This window comes from Microcaecilia unicolor, chromosome 3 (genome assembly GCF_901765095.1).
Source record: "Microcaecilia unicolor chromosome 3, aMicUni1.1, whole genome shotgun sequence".
NCBI lineage: Eukaryota > Metazoa > Chordata > Amphibia > Gymnophiona > Siphonopidae > Microcaecilia > Microcaecilia unicolor.
Window position 1 is genome coordinate 219,474,458 of NC_044033.1, and position 22,088 is coordinate 219,496,545.

General features: G+C 45.4%; 1 protein-coding gene across 1 annotated transcript in view; it reads right to left on the bottom strand.

The window, feature by feature from the left end:
* Nucleotides 1–9,753: 9,753 nt before the first annotated feature.
* The window catches only part of LOC115466324 (butyrophilin subfamily 1 member A1-like), a 55,717-nt gene continuing 43,382 nt past the window's right edge, over nucleotides 9,754–22,088 (bottom strand). The window contains exon 9 of the mRNA XM_030197501.1: nucleotides 9,754–10,687. Coding sequence (XP_030053361.1) covers nucleotides 10,146–10,687 — 542 coding nt within the window. The 3' untranslated portion in view covers nucleotides 9,754–10,145. The remainder of the gene's footprint in view (nucleotides 10,688–22,088) is intronic.

Here is a 22,088-nt window from a genome sequence, read left to right on the forward strand (position 1 = left end):
GCAGCTTCTAGGACTGCACAGAATAGTAACTTCTCACCACTGCCTCAAAGAATAAAACCACATAAGAACAGATGGTTCACAGTAGGCTCAGGCAGACTTCGTCAGGTGACACAGAAGCATCCACCCGCACAAGTGTTGCCACTAAAGAATTCTTTTGCTCCATTACAGCACTGTGATGCTCCTGAAAATAAAACATTACAGCACTGTGATGCTTCTAAAAATAAAACTGAGGCAGAGGAAAAAGCAATAAAGTTGGAACAAAAAGATACAAAGGTACCCAAAGTGAAAAGACACCCCCAAATCACAAATGTTGAAACACATACCAGGAAATATAGATGAAAAGTGATGGCCACAAATGCTCGTAGTCTAAGCAATAAAGTTCATGACCTTCAAGCCCTGATGTTGGAGGCAGATTTAGATGTTGTTGCAATCACGGAGACGTGGCTCAATGGTTCCCATGAATGGGATGCAAACATACCAGGCTATAATCTATTTAGGAAGGATAGAGAGGGTCGAAAAGGTGGAGGAGTAGCTCTGTATGTAAAGAATGATATCATGGTGACTGAAATGACAGGGACCTGGGGAAAAGAAGAAGCGATATGGATCACCTTAAAAAGAGAGGATAGAACCTCTGTCCATGTGGGTGTTGTCTACAGACCCCCGACACAATTAGAGGAACTAGATAAAGATCTGATCGCAGATATTCAAAAATTAGGAAAGAAAAAAGAGGTCCTGTTGATGGGAGATTTCAATCTGCCAGATGTAGATTGGAAGGTTCCGTCTGCAAAATCGGAAAGAAGTAGAGAGATTGTGAATGCTTTCCAAAGTGCTCTGCTCAGACAAATTGTGACGGAACCCACGAGGGAGGGAGTGACGCTGGATCTGTTGCTCACAAATGGGGATAGTGTGTCAAATGTCCGAGTGGGTGCACCCCTGGGAAGGATTGACCATCAAACGGTTTGGTTTGATATGACGGCTGAAGTGGAGGGCGGCCACTCTAAACTCAAAGTCCTGGATTTGAAGCATGCTGACTTTAGTAAAATGGGGGAATAGCTGAGGAAGGAGCTGATGGGCTGGGAGGACGTACGAGAAGTGGAAGGACAGTGGTCCAGGCTGAAAGAAGTAATAAATAGGGCCACAGACCTTTATGTAAGGAGAGTAAATAAAAGCAAGAGAAAAAGGAAACCGATATGGTTCTCCAAGCAAGTGGCTGAGAAAATAAAGGCTAAAGAGTTAGCGTTCCAGAAATATAGAAAATCTCAAGAAGAGGAACACGGGGAGGAATACTGGATGAAACTGAAAGAAGCCAAGAGAGAGGTACATCTGGCGAAGGCGCAAGCAGAAGAACAAATGGCTAGAAATGTAAGGAGGGGAGACAAAAATTTCTTCAGGTATATTAGTGAAAGGAGAATGACTAAAAAGGGAATTGTGAGACTAAAAGATACAGCGAAACGCTATGTAGATAATGATGAAGAAAAAGCCAATTTGCTAAATAGATACTTTTGTTCTGTTTTCACTGAAGAAAATCCTGGAGAAGGACCACGAGGGCCTGCAAAAGTACACCTGAGAATGGAGTGGATAGAGCACCGTTCATGGAAGAGAGTGTGTATCAACAACTTGGAAAGCTAAAGGTGGACAAAGCCATGGGACTGGACGGGAACAACCCCAGAATATTGAGGGAGCTCAGCGAGGTTCTGGCGGGTCCTCTTAAAGATTTGTTTAATAAATCCTTGGAGACGGGAGAGGTTCCAAGGGATTGGAGAACGGCGGATGTGGTCCCTCTTCACAAAAGTGGTGATAGGGAAGAAGCTGGAAACTACAGGCCGGTAAGCCTCACTTCGGTTATTGGAAAAGTAATGGAAGCCATGCTGAAGGAAAGGATAGTGAATTTCCTGGAAGCCAATAAGTTGCAAGATCCGAGACAATATGGTTATACCAGAGGGAAATCGTGCCAAACGAATCTCATTGAATTCTTTGATTGGGTAACTGGAGAATTGAATCATCGACATGCTATAGACGTAATCTACTTAGATTTTAGCAAAGCTTTTGACACAGTTCCCCACAGGAGGCTCTTAAATAAACAGGATGGGCTGAAGATAGGTCCTGAAGTGGTGAACTGGATTAGGTGGTTGACGGACGACAGAGGGTGGTGGTAAATGGAGTTCACTCGGAGGAGGGAAAGGTGAGTAGTGGAGTGCCTCAGGGATCGGTGCTGGGGCCGATTCTGTTCAATATATTTGTGAGTGACATTGCCGAAGGGTTAGAAGGTAAAGTTTGCCTATTTGCGGATGATACTAAGATTTGCAACAGAGTGGACACCCGGGAGGGAGTGGAAAGCATGAAAAAGGATCTGAGGAATCTAGAAGAATGGTTTAAGGTTTGGCAATTAAAATTCAATGCGAAGAAATGCAAAGTGATGCACTTAGGGAGTAGAAACCCAAGAGAGACTTATGTGTTAGGCGGTGAGAGTCTGATAGGTACTGAGGGGGAGAGGGATCTTGGGGTGATAGTATCCGAGGATCTGAAGGCGACTAAACAGTGTGACAAGGCGGTGGCCATAGCGAGAAGATTGCTAGGCTGTATAGAGAGAGGTGTGATCAGCAGAAGAAAGGAAGTGTTGATGCCCCTGTACAAGTCATTGGTGAGGCCCCACCTGGAGTATTGTGTTCAGTTTTGGAGGCCGTACCTTGCGAAGGATGTTAAAAAAATGGAAGCGGTGCAAAGAAAAGCCACGAGAATGGTACGGGATTTGTGTTCCAAGATGTATGAAGAGAGACTTGCTGACCTGAACATGTATACCCTGGAGGAAAGGAGGAAAGGTGTGATATGATACAGACGTTCAAATATTTGAAAGGTATTAATCCGCAAACAAATCTTTTCCGGAGATGGGAAGGCGGTAGAACGAGAGGACATGAAATGTAGGTTGAAGGGGGGCAGACTCAGGAAAGATGTCAGGAAGTATTTTTTCACAGAGAAGGTGGTGGATGCTTGGAATGCCCTCCCGCTGGAGGTGGTGGAGATGAAAACGGTAACGGAATTCAAACATGCGTGGGATATGCATAAAGGAAACCTGTGCAGAAGGAATGGATCCTCAGAAGCTTAGCCGAAATTGGGTGGCGGAGCAGGTGGGGGGAAGAGGGGTTGGTGGTTGGGAGGCGAGGATAGTGGAGGGCAGACTTATACGGTCTGTGCCAGAGCCGGTGATGGGAGGCTGGACTGGCGGTTGGGAGGTGGGAAGTACTGCTGGGCAGACTTGTACGGTCTATACCCTGAATAAGGCAGGTACAAATCAAGGTAAGGTATACACATATGAGTTTGTCTTGTTGGGCAGACTGGATGGACCGTGCAGGTCTTTTTCTGCCGTCATCTACTATGTTATGTTATGTAAGACTTCTCTGATTCACTGGTACTGTGTGCTAAGAGATCACCACATGCACGTGCCAGTAGGTCAGGTGACTTCTGATGCTCGTGGCTATGTCAGAGCTGAGGTCTGCGCATCAGCCTGGGAGCAGATAGGATTAATAGTAACATAGTAAATGACAGCAGCCAAAAACCGGATCGGTCTATCCAGTCTGCCCAATAGTCACAATCATTATCAATTCATGATTAAATCAACAATGAATGTGATATTATATACTTGATTATGGTCTTTCTGTGGTGTTTCTGGGACATAGACCACAGAAGTCCACCTGGCCCTATCCTTATGTTCCAGTTGCTGGAGTTGCCCTTAAAGCCCACTCCAGCCTATTCATCTTTTCATTTGCGGGACACAGACCTTAAAAGTCTGTCCAGCACTGTCCTCATATTCCAGCTACTAAAGTTGCCGTCTAAAACCTTCCCAGCCCATCCTAAATCAGATTGCCATATATGAGACACAGACCATAAAGGTCTCCCGGTATCGGCCCTAGTTCATCACAGCCAGAGTCACCATCTAAATGTCACGCGACACATCCTCACACATGCAGCCATTTAAGTTTAGGTTTTATATAACTTCCATTTCTAATTAGAGATCCTCTGTGTTCATCCCTTGCCTTTTTGAATTCCATCACCATTTGTATCTCTACCACCTCCTTAATGGAGACTTTCCACATCTGTGCTGTTAAAGCAAGGGGGAGGAGAAGACAGCACTCAAAGAACTTGGTACTCAGTAGGAGAGAGGCTGGTGCAAGTGCAGCATACACTTCCACGAGAACCCCACAGGAACTGCTTCCGTCCCTGTGGGAATCCTGCGGGTTCTGCGGGATTCCCGCGAACCCCGTTCCCATGCAGTTCTCTACTCTTCATAAAGAAAGTTAATAAATCTCAATAAATAAATAAATATCTCCCACCATGGGCGTAGACTAGGGGGGGCGAGGGGGGGGTATTGCTCCCCCAAACGACTATGACCCACAGCGGCGAACGTGCAGCTGGCAGTAGTAAAAGCAGCAAGCAGCAGACAGGCTCGACTCTACTTCCCTGCCCTCTCTGCGTCCCGCCTTCCTCTGATGTCATTTCCTTTCGGGCGGGACGCAGATTGGGCAGGGAAGCGGAGTCGAGCCTGTCTGCTGCTTGCTGCCTTTACTACTGCCGGCCGCCCGTTCGCCGCTTCAACTTCGGTACCAGGGGCTGTTGGTAGCGGTGCTGCAGCGATTACAACAGTCTGCCTCGGAGCCTCGGCCTTCCCTGCCACACGTCCCGCCTATGCGGAACAGGAAGTTGTACCAGAGGAGGCGGGACATGTAGCAGGGAAGTCCGAAGCAGACTGCCGTTATTTCTGGCTGGCTGCAGTGCCGCTACTGGCAGCGATCAATGCAAGTGAGTGAGGAGGAAGGAAAAGGGAAAGACGCTGGAACCGGGATGGGGGGGGGGGGTGAGAAAAGGAGAAAAACGGAGGTACTGTTCAGCTGCATCTTTGGGAGGAGAGAGGTGATGGAACCATGTGGGTAGGGGTGAATGGAGGGCAGGAGGAGGATCTACAAGATGGAGGGAGAGAGGTGCAGGTCTGCTGTGCTGGATATTTTTTTGGGGGGGGGATGAAGAACAGAGAGGAAGAAGTGATGGATTGGGGGGAGAAGGGATTGTTAGATGTGGATTAGCTGGTAGGAGGGAAGAAGGGAGAATGGATGGTAGGAGGAAGGGAAGAGAAAAGAGAGTGTCAGGGAGACAGAGAAGCGAGATTCTGGTCATTGAGGGAGCATAGAGACAGGGACACAAAGGGACAATGCTGGACAGAGAGGGGATAAGGGCATACAGGGACAATGCTGGGAGGGAAAAAGGGATACTGGAAGATGCTGGACATAGGGTGAGTAAGAGGACAAGGGAAATGCTAGAAATGGGGCGGTAAGAAAATGATGGGGGGTGCTAGACATTGTATGGGGATGGGGACAAAGAGGGGATATGCTGGACATAGGAGAAATAATGATATAATGGAGAAGCTGACATGGAAGGGAAGGGGACATGGAGGGATGCTGGATTGAAGTAAGGGAAGGAGGATAAGCAGGACAGAAGAGGGTGAGAGAAAGAGAATATACTGGTCAGAGGAGTGAAAATAGGGAGAGAGGGTGCTATATAGAAGGGAGGAAATAGAAAGAGAGGGTGCTGGAAGAGGGGAGAATTAGCAACAAAAAAAAACCAGGAATAACAGGATGAAGATTGGGGTGAGGGACACGTTGAGGGCAGATACTGAAACTCGAGGAAGGGCAGGGACAGGGCTACTGCATAAAGAAGGCACTGCATAAAACAGAAGACCCGACCAAAGCGAATAGAAAAACTAAATGATGAGACAACAAAGGTAGAAAAAAGTATTTTATTCAGAATTTATTAATTGGAATATGTCAGCTTTTGGAAATGTGCATCTGTGATATTTTGCATGTAAGTTTCAATTTTTCTGGTATTGCTGCATGCTGGGTCTGTCCTTGGAATTAGTGCTGTTTTGGTTTAGTAAGAATATGAGTGTGTTTTTGCACAAGTTTGTGTATAGCGTTTTGCAGTGGAGAGATTGTGTGCCTTACTGAGGTGGCACCAAAACATCAGAAAGGGTGTAGAGCCTAAATCATGACACACTACCTCTTGAAGGACCTACATATAGAGCTTATGCATTTCTAAGGTCAACACTGGCATGGTATGGGAAAGGGGGTGGGGAAATACTACTGGAGAGTAAGAGGGAGTGCTAGGTAAGGAGGAAAGAAGGAAGGAAGGAAGGAAGGAAGGAAGGGAGAAAGAGCTGGCTTGATATCTCATACATATTCATTACAATTACAATCTAGGTGTCAACTCTATAATTAGTTACACATTATATTACAAATTACTCACTAGTAACTGTTTAACATTTTAAAATATATTTCTTTATTAATAAATCCATACAATTTTCCTAAAATAAAATCCATTCCCTTAACCCATAGTTATTAACCAATCCATACACTAATACATTTAAAACCAAACAATTCTCCACAATACTCTTTCAATACACATTCAAATAGCATATATCTGGCAATCTTTTACATCAATGTGTGATCATAGCTCTTTAGTCATGTATTAATCCACTGCTCCAGAGTCTCCCACAAGATTCAGCATTGCTTCAAATCAGACTCATTGAATCACCAACTTGTGAAATAGTTCTGTCCTTTTTTCCAACAAACCATTGTAACGTTAGTGATAAATCTTGAACAACCATTGATGATATCAGTCAGCAACATCCAAAACTGTCCAGTTTCACCATTAGCAGTATCATGTGTTCCAGATATATGTATTTTTTGAAAATGTGGTTACATTTGTATTAGAGTTTCAATCTCTCCAATTCTTATAGTATTCCACCATACGACCAGGACCCAACATGCTCATGTTTCGCTATAAAAGCGTCATCAGGGGTCTTGAATTTGGCTCATCCAGGTGGTGGGGGTAGTCAAATACCAGCGATGCGGTGGTGAGCTAGAACTGCTCTCCCAAACGCATAGCATATTCATTATGGTTATTCCCCAAAAAAGCCAGCTCTTTTTCCCTTCTTTCCTCCGTATTAGCACATTCATTTGCATATGTATATATGCAAATGAATATGCTAATATGCTCCGCCGCATCCTTTGCCCCCCCAAATGAAGCAGTCAAACTACGCCTATGTCTCCCACTGAATATTCGCGGACAGCCAGTTATGTGCAAAGAAAGAGCCTTTATTACCCTCTGGCGAGAACTTAAAAATAGAAAATAGCTCACAAGCTCTCAGAGTTATTTTGGATTCCAGATTGTCTTTTCAGAAGCAAATTGATGTCCTAATTTTTTTTTTTTTTTTTAGATTGAGAGAACTTTGAGCTATAAAATCTTCTCTGACTGCACAAAGTTTCAGAATTATAGCTCAATCTATTCTACTCCCACAATTAGATTATTTTAATTTATTGTATTGTTATGATTCAGCTTCAAAAAAAGGCTGCAATTGATGCAGAATGTTGCTGCCAGATTAATTTTTAGAAAAGGCAGATTTGGTACTGTTACTCCACTCTTGCCTGATCTTCATTGGCTGCCTATAAGCAAGCACTTTCATTTTAAATTGGCTTGTCTAGTTTTTAAATCTCTCTATGATCAGTACTCTGAAGCAGGGCCGCCGAGAGACTGAACTGGGGCAGGGCCGCTGCTGCGCTCCCCCCCGGATAGCAGCCGCAAAATACCTTATTGGCTGATGGGGATCCCGAGGCCCCATCAGCAGAAGACGTCTTCCAGCGCTGCTCTTCTGTCGATTGCCTGCCTCTGCAGCTGCTTTTTCACTCAGGGCATGCTCGGTTTCAAAAAGAGGAAAAGCCGCTGCTCAGCTGGGCAGAAGAGCAGCACTGGATTTGCTCCTCCAGATCCTCCCCAGCCTTCAAGGGGGGCCCGACCGCGGCTCCGTTTTCTCTCGGGACACGATCACTTGGGTCCCGGCAGGAGAGAGAGAGAGAGAGAGACCCCGGCACCAGGCCCCCCTTGGAGGCCCAGGGAATTTTGCCCCCAGCCCCCACCTCTTGGCAGCCCTGCTCTGAGGAAGTTCTCAAATTACTTGCTATTCCAGGTTATAGACATAATTCTCATTTCCCACGAACCTTACAAATAGGTTACCTCTCTTTGAGAAACATTCAATTACAAATTTGTTTACGATCATTCGTTTTCTTATCAAGCTGCTAAGATTTGGAATATTTTACCTCGAGAAGTGAAACATCTTATCTCTGCTTTAGAAAAGCTTTACAAACATATCTGTTTGAGGAATAGAAGTAATTATGTTTTTGTGGATAATTGTACATCCCTCGGATGTCGAGGTTTCTTGGGCTGTAATCCACTACAAATCCTATTTGGAATGTGGGAACACAAAGCATTCAGGACCCCTTTTACCAAGCTGTGGCAAAAGGGGGTCGGCGCTGGTTTCAGCACATGTTTAACACGTGTGCCGAGGTCCCCTTTTACTGCAGCTGGTAAAAGGGAAGTCTCACTTTCCTACAGGAAATGGCCGGGTGTCAAGTAAAGCACTTGCTGCGCGGCCATTTCAGGGAGGAACCCTTACCGCCATCCATTGAGATGGCAGTAAGGGCTCCCGCCTTAACCGGGCAGTGTGCCGGAAATGACGGCACTAGGGAGAGGAAGTACCACCGGGCCGCTGCGGTGGTACTTCCTGTATAGCAAGCAGTAAGCCTGCGTTGGGTTACCGTCTCTTAGTAAAAGGAGCCCTCATAGAATAGAATAGAACAAGTAGGGTTCACTCCTGCCCCCATTGCCCCCACTGGACCACCAGGAAGCTTAGGTAGGCGTGGAGAGGCTGGGGATGGGGTTTTGATGTCACGGACTGGGGAGATGGGGAAATGAAGGAAGGGGCAGTGGCGTACCGTGGGCGGGGCAGTAGGGGCAGTCCGCCCCGGGTTCACACTGCAGGAGGGGTGCAGGGAGCAGCTGCTTGGCTGTCGGCTCTGCTGGTTCCCTGCTCCCTCTGCTGTTACTTCCTGTTCTGGGGCAAAGGGAGCAGACAACCAGCGGAGCCGACAGCCACGCAGCTGCTCCTAGCACCACAGCAAGTAAGAAGAATGCGCCTCGGGGAGAGGGATTGGAGGTGATGAGCCGGGGGGGGGGGAAAGGATGACACACCTGGGGGGGGGTGCACAGCAGCGATTTTCCCCCCCGTTAGCAGCCGACCAAGGAACGTCTCTGGGAGGGGGCTGTTTGGGGGGTGGGAGGGGAATTAGAGGAGCTAAAGGATCATACTGAGGGTTACATGGGTGCTGGACAATATTCATCCGGGGTCTGTGAGCCTCAGCTGAATATCGGCCAGATCTTGCATAAGCTCTCGTGGCAGGTTCTGTGCGATTAGCATCAGATATTCAGTGCTGGACATGACCTGGCACTGAATATCTGGGGCTAATTTAGCCAGCGATGGTTTGGCTTTTATAAAAAACCGCTGACTGCCCCAGCTAAATATCATAACCAAGAGAATGTACCTACTTCAATCATGAAAGAGGAGCACCCTCAGAAACTTAAGCACCCACATGGTAGTCTAACAAGACCACTAACGGGTGAGATATTGCACTTCATTCATTGCGTCGCCCAATGACCTAATGAATGAAGTGCAATATCTCACTCATTCCTCAGCGAACCTCCAGACCGGTCAAGACGCTTGGGTTATACATGCCTATCTGGTAGGCGTGCATAACCCATGCGTCTTGACCGGTCTGGAGGGTCTAGAGGAAAGAAAATTAGCAGGTAAGGCCTAATTTCACCTTAGTGGTCTTTTTAGACTACCACGTAGGTGCTTACGTTTCTGAGGGTCCTCCTCTTTCACGACTCAAGTATGTACAGTCTCCTGGTTATGATTGGGTGTTTTATATTAGATTATCAGAGAGGAAGGGGATTTTTTGGTTTATATTTTGGTTTACCAGCTAACTACCAGCCAGGTTTTTAAAAAAAATACTGCAGCTGGAGTTTAAGAAAACTGCTCATCACTCCAGCTGATATTTTTCATATAGTCTTGTAAGTATTTTAGAAAAAGGTGTGTGTGTGTTTAAGAAACGTGTTGCAAAAAATGCTGTAAATTTTAAATGTTTTGTTTTGGATATCTCTTTTCGGACATAAGATGACTGTACAGAACTTGACTTCATATGTTTAACTGGATTTGAATAAACCTCTTCAAAAAATTACATGTAAAATCTCTGAGCCAGGCTCCCTCATTCCCAGGCTGAGGTTCCTTGAATTTTCAGAGCTCCGGAATTTGTGTCATCAAAGAGTCCAGGATAGAAAAAAGGCCGGAGTTTTTCCTCGAAGTTATCAGTGAAAGTGAAGAGATGACATTTCTCTTCTGCATTGTAAAATGAAACCTTTCCTCCCTCATAGTCCAGAAGGATCCCCACAGATTTGGGTCTCTCTATTGAGGTGAGCTCCGAAGTATGGGAGGAGAATGCCCAATTGTTACCTTCGTGCAACAGCCATAGTACCCAATATCCATTCCTAGGTGAGGGTGTGATCACCCCCTTCCTCTTTACAGAGTCCTTACATACTCCCAATGCCCACTCAGTCTTGTTTTTCACTTCCACTTCCCAGTAATGTTTCCCTGAGGTGAAGCACTCACACCCCAGCACACAGAGGAAAGAATCAAATCTCTGAAGATTGTCAGGCACATCCTGGTTTGGGTCTTCAGATGTGACACTTTTTTGATCCTTGGACACCATGAGATCAGGATGAGCAGTTTCAGGATCTAGAGTCACATCCACTGTAAGAAAAAGACAGATTAATAACATATATAAGCAGACACTTCTCATTGGCTCCTCACACACCTGCCTCTCACCCTCATTGGTTGAAAAATAATTCTGTTCCTACTGTCTTCCTTTCAGAAGTATCAATTCCTGACCCTGCAGTACATGAATGATCAGAAAACCCACACATTCTTCCCTATCACAGTAGGGAAACCTGTCATTCCCCAACCCTGCAGTATATTATAAGGCAGGGATGGGCAACCATGATCCTCGAGGGCCACAGCCCAGTGGTGTTCCTTGGTTGGCTTTCACCTGGGCAGATTGCTGCTGCTGTGCACCCCCCCTCCCCGCGCATCACCTCTCCACCCCCCCCAGTACACCACCTCCAACTCTCCCCCCCCCCCCCCCCGGTGCATTGCTTTTACCTCCTGGGGGCGCTGGGAGCAGCCACGCGGCTGTTGGCTGCCTCCGCCGGTTCCCTGCCCCAGAACAGGAAGTAACATCAGAGAGAGTAGGGAACCAGCGGAGCCAGCCAACAGCCGCACGGCTGGTCCCTGCATCTCCTTGCAGCGTGCACCCAGGGTGGACCTCCCTGCCCTCTGTACACCACTGCCACAACCCAGTAAGTGTTCAAGATTTGCACAATGAACATGCATGAGATCTGTTTGCAAACACTGGAAGCAGTACATGCAAATCAATCACATGCATATTCATTATGGAAATCTTGAAAACACATTGGGTTGTGGACCTTGAGGAGTTTGGTTGCCTACCACCACGATAAAGGGAAACACACACACATGGTCTTCTCTATCACAGTAGAGATTCTGGACAAAATGGTTCACAGACAGCATAGAAAAATAATCAAAATTGCTGGGTGCGACATGTCAGAAAAATTGTATGCAGAAAAGCACAATAAAATAGCACATCTCACCTACTGAGAGTTATGTAAACAGAGGGAGGTGGTGGAGATGAAAACGGTAACGGAATTCAAAAATGCGTGGGACAAACACAAAGGAATCCTGTTTAGAAAGATCGGATGCAAGTACAATTAGGGGAGATTAGGTAGGAAAGTCAGTGCTGGCCTGACTTGTATGGTCTGTGCCCTGATGGAGGCTGAATTAGATTTGGATGGGCCGGAGTGAAGCTTTTCTGGGGCTTTGAAAACAACTTCAGAAATTTTAGAACAAGACCAGTGTCGGGCAGATTTCTACGGTCTATGTTCTAAAAATGGCAAGGACAAATCAAGAACAGGTATACTTTTATCTTGTTGGGCAGACTGGGGTCTATGGGGTCCTTTTACTAAGGGGCGCCCAAAAGTGACCTGCGTTGGTGTAGGCGCATGTTTTGGACGCCTGCTGGTCCATTTCCTGAGCGTGCCTGGAAAAAAGGGATTTTTAAAAATTGTGCCGGAAAATGGACATGCGACAAAATGAAAAACAGAGCATGTACATTTTCAGCCTGAGACAATGCCACCCATTGACTTAGCGGTAAGGTCTCACACGCTAACTGGGTGGTAAGTGTCCAGTGCATGCCGACTGCTGATTACCACTGGGTACGCGCCCCGTGGTAGAAAATAGAAAATATTTTCTACCGCATGTTTTGGGCACGCGCCAAAAAATGGAATTACCACCCAGGGCATGCAGTAGCCTGGTGGTAGTGCCAATTTGATGTGCGTTGGAAGCGCGTAGACATCTTAGTAAAAGGCCCCCTACGTTCCCTTTAAACTGAGCAATGGTCCTCCAACTGAATTGCTGCCAGTGGGTGGTGGTGCTTCAATATTGTGTTTTCAATTGCTAGGGACATGAAGGTTTACTGGAGTCCTGCAGAGCTTGTGACAGTGAAACAGCACCCTCTACTGGCAGGACTGTGGGTGGAGGACTCCTGTTGAACTTAGAGGGAACAGTGAGCAACGATTCTATAAACTGGTGCCTCATTTTTTGGTGCCACAAAGGGACACAGAACCAGATCTATAACAGCCTCAAGGAGCATCTAAGCCACACTGGTGCACCAAACGTTAGGCCTGCCTGCCTACTTACGACCTAAGTGTGCCATGCAATGCTTAAAACTAAGGTTATTCTGTAAGCTGCATATGTCATGTACAACCCCCTGACAATTACACTAAGGGGCTCATTTTCAAAACAAAAAAAAGTCCAAAAAAACATTATAAGGAGGCAGAAGGACATTTTTCTCTCAAAAGCGTCCAAGTTGCGACTTTCGACACCCTAATTTTAGACATTTTGCTCAACAGTTCGTCCAAATTTCAAGGGGGAATGTTGGGAACGTGATATAAGTGGGACATGGGTGGCACAAGAAGACAGATATTTTTCTGCAATACTAGAAGAAAATAAAAATGTCTAGGGACAAAAGTAAAATGGTTTTGGTTAGACCTATTTCAATCATGAATAAGTGACCAAAAGTTGCCCTAAATGACCACTGGAGAGATTAAGACTTAACCCCTTACTCCCCAAGTGGTCACTGACCCCTTCCCAGCCCCCTAAGATGTGAAAGTGACAGTGCATACCAGGCTCTATGATGTTATGGAGTAGCCTACTGGTTAGTGCAGACCTATATCCCACTCTTCCTGGTACACTTGTGGTGGAATGTATGCGTCCCCAAAAAACACTAACCTTGAGATTCCACATATTGTGCCTTAATTTCTGTGCAGTAATCAAAACGTTTTCTATAACAATGTGCGTAACTTCATTGGTTAAGTAGCTAATCAGTGCTGTTAAATGGCTGTTAACAAGCAATTTGTCAGCACTAATTGGCATTAATTAAGATTTATGTGCACAACTCGCTAAGTGTATTCTGTTACGTGGTGCACCTAAATTCTAAGCTGCATAGTTGAAAAGGGGTGTGGCCATGGGCGGGGCATGGGCATTTCTATAATCTATGCGCATTATTACAGAATACACACGGTCTGTGCCTAATTTAGGGATTTACGTCAAGTAAAACATGGCTTAAATGGACGCCACCAAATTTGGTCACATGGAGAGGCGTTCAGCATATTTTATATGCTGAGCGGAAATTTAAGCCTATTGTATAAAATGTAGGCGTACTTTAATGAATACGCCTAGGCGTTCCATGGGATTTTTCAGGTGCCATATGTAGAATGTAGCCCTGAATTGCCTACTGTACCCACATATAGGTGACAACTTGCAGGCAAAAGGGCTATTGTAGTGGTGCACAGTGAGGTGCAGTAGGTTTTGGTGGGCTCACCCACCATACAATATAAGGTGGGTAACGGTGAGATGTGTACCTGGGAGTTCTTATGTGAAGTCCACTGCAGTGCCCCTACGGTGCCCCACTGCTATCCTGGGATGTCTGTGTGGCCAGTCTACTAGGAAAGCTGGCTCTTCCTACATCCGAATGGCTTGATTTTGTGCTTTTTTCACTCGTACATTATTTTTCCGAAAATGGTCAAAAAAGATAGCTTCACTCTGTATGGCAACATCTAGGAGATTACTTCCAAATAAAGTGAAATTACAAGGAGGAAAAAGCCTCAAGAAGCTCACAATTGCAGTAAGCAACAAGAGCAGAACTGCTTCATCATTGGTACAAAAATTCACAGCACACACACAATAATACATAGTAACGTGGAGGGGCATAATCGAATGTCGCCGGCGACATAGCTCGCCGGCGAACTATTTTGGCGGCAGCACAACAGCTGGCCAGAACCGTATTATCGAAAAAAAGATGGCCGGCCAATTTTTTTCGATAATACGGTTTAGCCTGGCCAAATGCCAGAGTTCGCCGGGTTTGAGATCGCCGGTTTTGTTTTTCAGCGATAAAGGAAAAAAATGCCGGCCATCTCAAACCTGGCGAAATCCAAGGCATTTGGTCATGGGAGGAGCCAGCATTTGTAGTGCACTGGTCCCCCTGACACGCCAGGACACCAACCGGGCACTCTAGGGGGCACTTCTAAAAATGTTCAAAAAATACACAAATAGCTCCCAGGTGCATAGCTCCACTTCCCTTGGGTGCTGAGCCCCCCAAATCCCCCCCCAAACCCACCTCCCACAACTCTACACCATTACCATAGCCCTTATGGGTGAAGGGGGGCACCTACATGTGGGTACAGTGGGTTTTGGGAGGTTGGAAGGCTCAACACTTAGCACCACAAGTGTAACAGGTAGGGGGGGGGGGATGGACCTGGGTCTGCCTGCCTGAAGTGCACTGCACCCATTAAAAACTGCTCCAGGGACTTGCATACTGCTGTCAGGGAGCTGGGTATAACATTTGAGGCTGGCATAGAGGCTGGTCAAAAAAGGTTTTTATTTGTTTTTTTTTAGTGTGGGAGGGGGTTGGTGACCACTGGGGGACTACGGGGAGATCATCCCCCATTCACTCCAGTGGTCATCTGGTCAGTTGGCGCACCTTTTTGAGGCTTGGTCGTGGAAAATAAAAGGACCAAGTAAACCCGGCGAAATACTGCTTAACGCTGCTTTTTTTTTCCATTATCCGCGAAAGCAGGCCATCTGGTAGCCACGCCATGCCCGCCCATGTCCCGCCTTCGCTTCACCGCTGACACGCCCCCTTGAACTTTCACTGGCTCAGCGACGGGAAAGCGGGGATGGTGTAAAAAACGCCGCTTTCAATTATACCAATTTCGCCGCTTTTGCAAGATCGCCAGCCATCTCACGATTTATGTTGGAAGATCGCCGGCGATCACTTTCGAAAATAAGCCTGATAGTAACATAGGTAGATGACGACAGAGAAAGACCTGCACGGTCCATCCAGTCTGCCCAACAAGATAAACTCATATGTGCTACTTTTTGTGGATACCTGATCTTGATTTGTATCTGCCATTTTCACAGCACAGACCGTAGAAGTCTGCCCAGCACTAGCCCCACCCCCCCACCACCGGCTCTGTCACCCAATCTCCGCTAAGCTTCTGAGGATCCATTCCTTCTGAACAGGATTCCTTTATGTTTATCCCACACATTTTTGGCAGTTTTCAAAACAGTAAAATAAATGTTTTGCTGTTTCAAAAAAATCACTATATTCACCACTTGGATTTTTGAACGTTTTGAGCAAAACGTCCACAATCGGATTTAGATGTCATATTGAAAATGCCCCTCCACTTGTTTTAGGTACATTGTTTATACAACAGCATAACTTCCAATTATTGGCACCAATCACACACATAAGCACTATATTTGTGCAACTGGATGCACTATTGGTATCTAATTTAGTCGCCAGGCCTATAAATTGTCTTTTACACTGGTAACACTGCTGTGCCAGAAATTCACTGGGATCATGTGGAGAATAAAGAAGTTGTGTGACCTGGGACAGTCGTATTCGCACTGATAAAAAAAATTCTGATGCAAGATAAATTGACATTGTGGAAAACAATAAAAATGCAAGAATCTCGGCATTAATAAAAGTAGTATCACTGTCAAGGGTCAATGGAATAAAGTGTGGGAGGCTTGTGCACAGCCTAGTGAGTACATGAGGTTTTGGAGTTACCATTTCAGCATTGCCAATGGCACAGAGATTAAGGCTGCAAAAAGTTTCTCCTCCCTTGGGGGTCCTTGGGTAGATGTGGTTGCACAGGTGATGCCTTCAGGACCGCTGAGTAGACAGAGCCAGGCCCGGAGCAGGGCCTCCCCCCCCCCCCCCACTCGGACCACAGTTGCTGCCACCCTCTCAACTTGGGCAGCAACCCCCCACCCACTTGGACCGCCGCTGCCCCCACCCCTTACCTTCCTGCGTCTGCTCCTCCCTCAGTCTGTCACTCTCCTGTTCCTGTGTGCCGGGACCAGGTTATCATGTTAACCGACATACCTGGGTCCCAACACACAGGAGCAAGAGAGACACAGGCTGAGGGAGCAGAACCATCTACCTGCCTTCGGATCCCTTGGAGGCCGGGCCCAGGGAATATTGTCTCTCCTGCCCCCTTTCTCAGCGGCCCTGCCCACATCTGTGGTCTGCCATATATCAGTGGTTCCCAACCCTATCCTAGAGGCTCCCATCCAGTCAGGTTTTCAGGATACCTACCATAATGTTCATGAAATAGATTTGCATGCACCAACTCTTTTGCATGCAATGTCTCTCGTGCACAGTGGCGTGCCAAGGGCGAGGCGGGTCCACCCAGGTGCACGCTGCAAGGGGGTGCAGGGAGCTGCCGCCACAGCTGTTGGCTCCGCCGGTTCCTCTCTCTACTACAACTACTACTCTGACATTACTCCTGTTCTGGGGCAGGGAATCGGCGGAGCCAACAGCCCACACAGCTGCTTCCTGCACCCCAAGAACGATGCCCAGGGGTTGGTACCATAATTCACGGGGCGAGGGGGTGATGTGCCGGGTGGGGGGGCCCAGCGGCAATCCACCCCAGGTGAAAGCCGACCTAGGAACATCACTGCTCATGCATATTCATGGTGGAAATCCTGAAACCCTGACAGGAAGGTTTAGGAACCCTGCCATGTATAGGAGTCTTTATTGTGATGAATACATGGAAAACAGCCTATACAGAGAAAGATATTCCCCTGGATGGGCAGGACAAGGGTAAGATTTGTTACCTGCATAGGTGCGGCTCCTTCTCCATTCTGAAACCAAACACAGAGACAAACTTGAATCTTATGAAACAATATCCCTTTTACATAAAAATGGAAATCATCCCCACCATCCGCATGCATGGCAGGCACACTGTGATTATTAGCGTGTGCTTGGAACGCATTACAGGGACAAGCTAGTAACACAGCGTATACACCTACAGAAACACTGCCCACAAAGGGATAGATTCTATATATGGGGCCTAAGGTGCCGAACCCCCCCGCTTAAGCAGTATTCTATAAGCCGCACCTAAAAGTTCCACGATTTATAGAATTAACGCTTAAATAGACGGTTAATGCGAGAGACCTTACCGCTTAAGTCAATGGCTGATGGTAAAGTCTCAGACCCAAAATGGACACACACTAATTTTATTTTGCCGCACGCCCATTTTCAGCAAGAATTTTAAGAAAGATCTTTTTATAGGCGCGCTGCAAATGGATCTTGCGCTCTGGCCCAAAACACACACCTACACTAGTGCAGCCCATTTTTCAGCACACTTTAGTAAAAGAAACCCTAGATTTGGCTGATCAGTGAGAGGATAACCAGGTAGTAGCTTTTTTGTACCCCATTATCTCCTGCTAAAAATTTTGACACCAGTGTTTCTATGTGTATGTGCTGAAACTCTCTTCCAATATAAGTGCACTGGGGCATTTTGGGGGTCTTTATTTCTCCAGTCCAATCAAGAGTGTGAACAGATACTTTTGTCCCCCCTCTGTATAATTTCTTTTTCATCATTTCTCTGGGTGTAAAGACTAAAAATAAGAATCTATGTAAAAAGTATGACCTGGGATGGTGAATAAGCGGTACATAAAGAACATAAGAGTATCCATACTGGGTCAGACCGATGATCCATCTAGCCTAGTATCCTGTTTTTCCAAACAGTAGCCAAGCCAGGTCATAAGTTACCTACCTGGCAGAATCCTAAAGAGTGACAAGATTCCATGCAAAATCTCCGAATAACAAGATTCCATGTGTAACCCAACAAGAATAAGCCAAGATTCCATACTACAAATCCAAGGGCAAGCAGTTGCTTCCCATTTCTGTCTCAATAGCCAGACTATGGACTTTTCCTCCAGGGTAGGGGAAGACAAGCTAGGCAAGGCGAGAGAAATGTCAATAATACTATAACAATTACAACTTTACTAAGCAGTTACCACTGACAGTTTAACACTGCCATTTCTGAAAGCAAAATAAAAATAAACAGTTTAACGTCTTATCTGCAAATGTCCCAGCTAAAAAGACTGTGCAAAGCCACTAGGAGCTAGATTCTACATATGGCACCTAAAAATCACGTGCTGCAAAAAAGCGCTATTCTGTAACGCCACTCTTAAATTTAGATGCAGTTTATAGAATTGTGCTGATGCCCAGAAGTCACACCTAAACTTTAGGAATGGCCATTTTCACCAACTGAAATACAGGTATGACGCAAATGTGCACACCTAAAATTAGGCACATACCCCCATATTCTATAACAATGCACGTAGATTGTTGAGGAATGCCTCCATTCTGTCATGATCCTCAACTTCTGTGCTTTTTTTATTTGCACATAAAATTTAGGCGCAGATCCCGCACTTAAATTTACAGGCATAAGTTCCAATTAAATCTAATTAGTGGCAATAATTGCTTGTTAAAATGCCAATTGGGGCACTAATTAGCTCATTCAATTAAATTATGCCACCAAATTGGCAAATTCCAAATTTGGGTGTGCAATTTTTGACAACTTTTATAGAATTAGGGGATATAGGGACAATCTTGTAGAATATGGGCATTGCCACTGGGCCTTGGGTCAAGGCCCTAAAGGGCAAAGGCTAACTAGTCTGTGTGACTCAGAAACTCATGATCTGATAAGACATCCTTGCATGCAAGCAGGCATGAGAAAGGAGGAAGTATGAAGGAAAACAGGAAAATGTGGTTTAGCAATATAGGGGAAACAGATGGTGAGAAAAGAGAACAGGATGATTTCTGAGGAAGATAACTTGTTAAAGCTATGTTAAGCATTGTTTAAAAAAAGTATATTAAGTAGCTGTATCAGAGCATTACTTCGGAGAGAGACAGTTTCAGATAGTACTTATGTATAGCAGAGCTGCTCTCCCAATGAGAAACTATAATTGCATCTATATTGGTAAGTAATAAAAATTGCTTTTTCATACGTGGCCTTGGTCTTTTATCACTCCAAATTGTGGGTGGTGGTACATAATAATTTGGGTGGTGGTAAAAAGACTAAAAATAACAATCTTTAAGTACCACTTTGATATACTGAGGAATAGAAACTTACCAAGTCTGCAGAAAGAGATTCTACATTAAAAAAACAAAACAGAAATAAATGGATAATAGTTAGAGCTTCTAGTTTTAAAATGTTCATCACTGTACTAGCCACGAGCCCTCCATTTCTATAAACTTGTGTGTACACATGTTCCGTTCGGCACATGAAGTTGTGCATGCAAGTTATACACCAGGTCAGCTAATGTGTAAATTAATTGTTCATTAGCGTTAGCAATTATATAATTGACATGATTACTAATTAGCAGTTGCACACATATCACATTTCAGTATTCTATACAGGAGTGCCCAGCAGTAACGTGTACAATTTACAGAATACTAGCATTTGTGTGCCTAACTGCCTACTAAATAAAAAATTTTACAGCAGCCATTGAGTTAGCATAAATTGAATAGCCCAGTGGTTAGTACAGTGGCCTGAGATCTCTGGAATTGGGTTCAATTCCCACTGTGGCCAAAATAAACGGATATTTAATGCCGGAAACAGTGCGACTGTGGGAGTTAGCTGGTCAAACTCCCACGGTCTGAATATCAGCCCTTATAGTTATTAGCAGTGTCAGCCAGTGTTGCATTTTCAAACCCTGTAGGGCATTTCCATTTGTCAACGTGGTTCCGAAATTATACCAATTAGATGTACAATTGTGATAAAACAGTTATAATATAGTGATGTGGTCATTGAACTGAACTGAATATCTACCAATCCATGCTGACCAGCAAACTATCCAGTTTGCAATGATATTGAAATCAGTACCAAATAGCTAACCGGACAAAGTGGCTGTATTTTGAAATCCTAACGTCTGATTAGCTATATTGCAGTGAACAAATAACCTCCAGCTCTGCCCCAGTATTGCCCATGGACTGTCTGGCATGGTTCGGTCCGAAGCGGTCCGTGGGATCAGACAGCAGCGCTATGTGGTTAATGGCACTTGTTAAACGGATAAGTGTTTTTGAATATCAGCCAGTATGGGTTAGATTATATATGGCACCTAGAAAAAATCAGAACCGAAACAACCAAGCACTTAATGCTTTCTATAAACCTCGCCTAAAGTTAGGCGCCATTTGTAGGACTATGCATAACACCCGTTCCGGCGACTAAAATTTTATTGTGGCCATTTACGCCAACTAAAACCTGGTGTAAATGCCCACGCATTAACTTAGGTGTGGCTCGCACTTACTCAATATTTTAGGAATGCCCATGTCCTGCCCATGCCCCTCCCATGCCCACTCCCCTTTTGAGATCTGCACGGTAGAATTTACGCACACCACTTTATGTAAATGCATGCAAGCAGGGCCGCCGAGAGGACTGACCGGGCCCGGGGTAGGGCCGCTGCCATCCCCCAAATCGTCGTTCACTGCCCACCCCCACACCGATTGCTGCCTGCAATAGAATTAAAGTACCTTGGCTGGCAGGGATCCGAGGCCCAGCCAGCAGAAGACCTTTTCCTCCAGCATTGGCTGCCTGCTCTGCAGCTGCTTCTCCTCTCAGAGCATGCTCGGTTTCAAAACCAAGCATGCGCACCCTGAGAGGAAAAGGAGCTGCTCAACAATGGGCAGGAAAGAGCAGTGTGGAGGAAGCTCCGGGTCCTCCCCAGCCTCCAAGGGGGGCCCGGCGCCCAGAGTTTTCTCTCTCTGCTTCTGTCAGGACACGATGGACTCGGGTCCCATCAGGAGCAGGATGAGAGAGAGAGAGAGACTTGGTGCCAGTCCCCCCCTTGGTTGTGTGTGTAAATTCTAATTAATGTCGCTAATTGCTTGTTCCTGTCCAGTTTATCAGGGCTATTGGCTTTGTTAATTAAGTTACGTGTGCAATTTGGCTGCAGGCCAAAACTGTGCACGTAACTTTAGTCGCCTATATAGAATCTCGGGGAACATGGATAAACTGGCAATATATATAATATATATGTTTTCAGCTTGCTATCAATACAGATTCATAGGACAAATTAATTAAGCAATAAGCAATAAAGTCTAGAGAACAGATATATCAGGTAGCTAAACCTGTAGCCAGAAACTGAGAAATTAAGAATAAAATATCATTAGACACTTAGCAGTTTTATGGTTCAGGAATATATGGGTGTCTCTAGGCATTAGTGCGCACTAAATTTTAGCATGTGCTAAAACGCTAGCGCACCTTAGTAAACAGGGGTTTAGAGTTGTTTCTATCAACAGTAAATTACACAATTACTTACCAATGTCTGCAGAGAGCTTTGCTAGAAGAAACAAAAATTAAAAAAGAGTCAGTAATGCCAAACAGAGTCATGGAGAGTAAGATCTATTTTTCATGTTGATTTTTGTCTTGTTGTCAGATTAGGAACAGAGAAACTGTGTAGATTTGATTGGTCAGTCATTCTGATTTCCTGATATATTTCTCTACACTTTAAACTGACCCATACCATTTGTATAAGAAAATTATTCTGGTTACCTTGGAAACCAAGAAAATTTTTTATTTATTTATTGCATTTGTATCCCATGTTTTCCCACCTCTTTGCAGGCTCAATGTGGCTTACATATCATGGATACTGGAAATGAGAAGAGATGTGCATTTGGTTTTACAGAAGGATTTGGGTTACATGGTCATGAAATATAAGA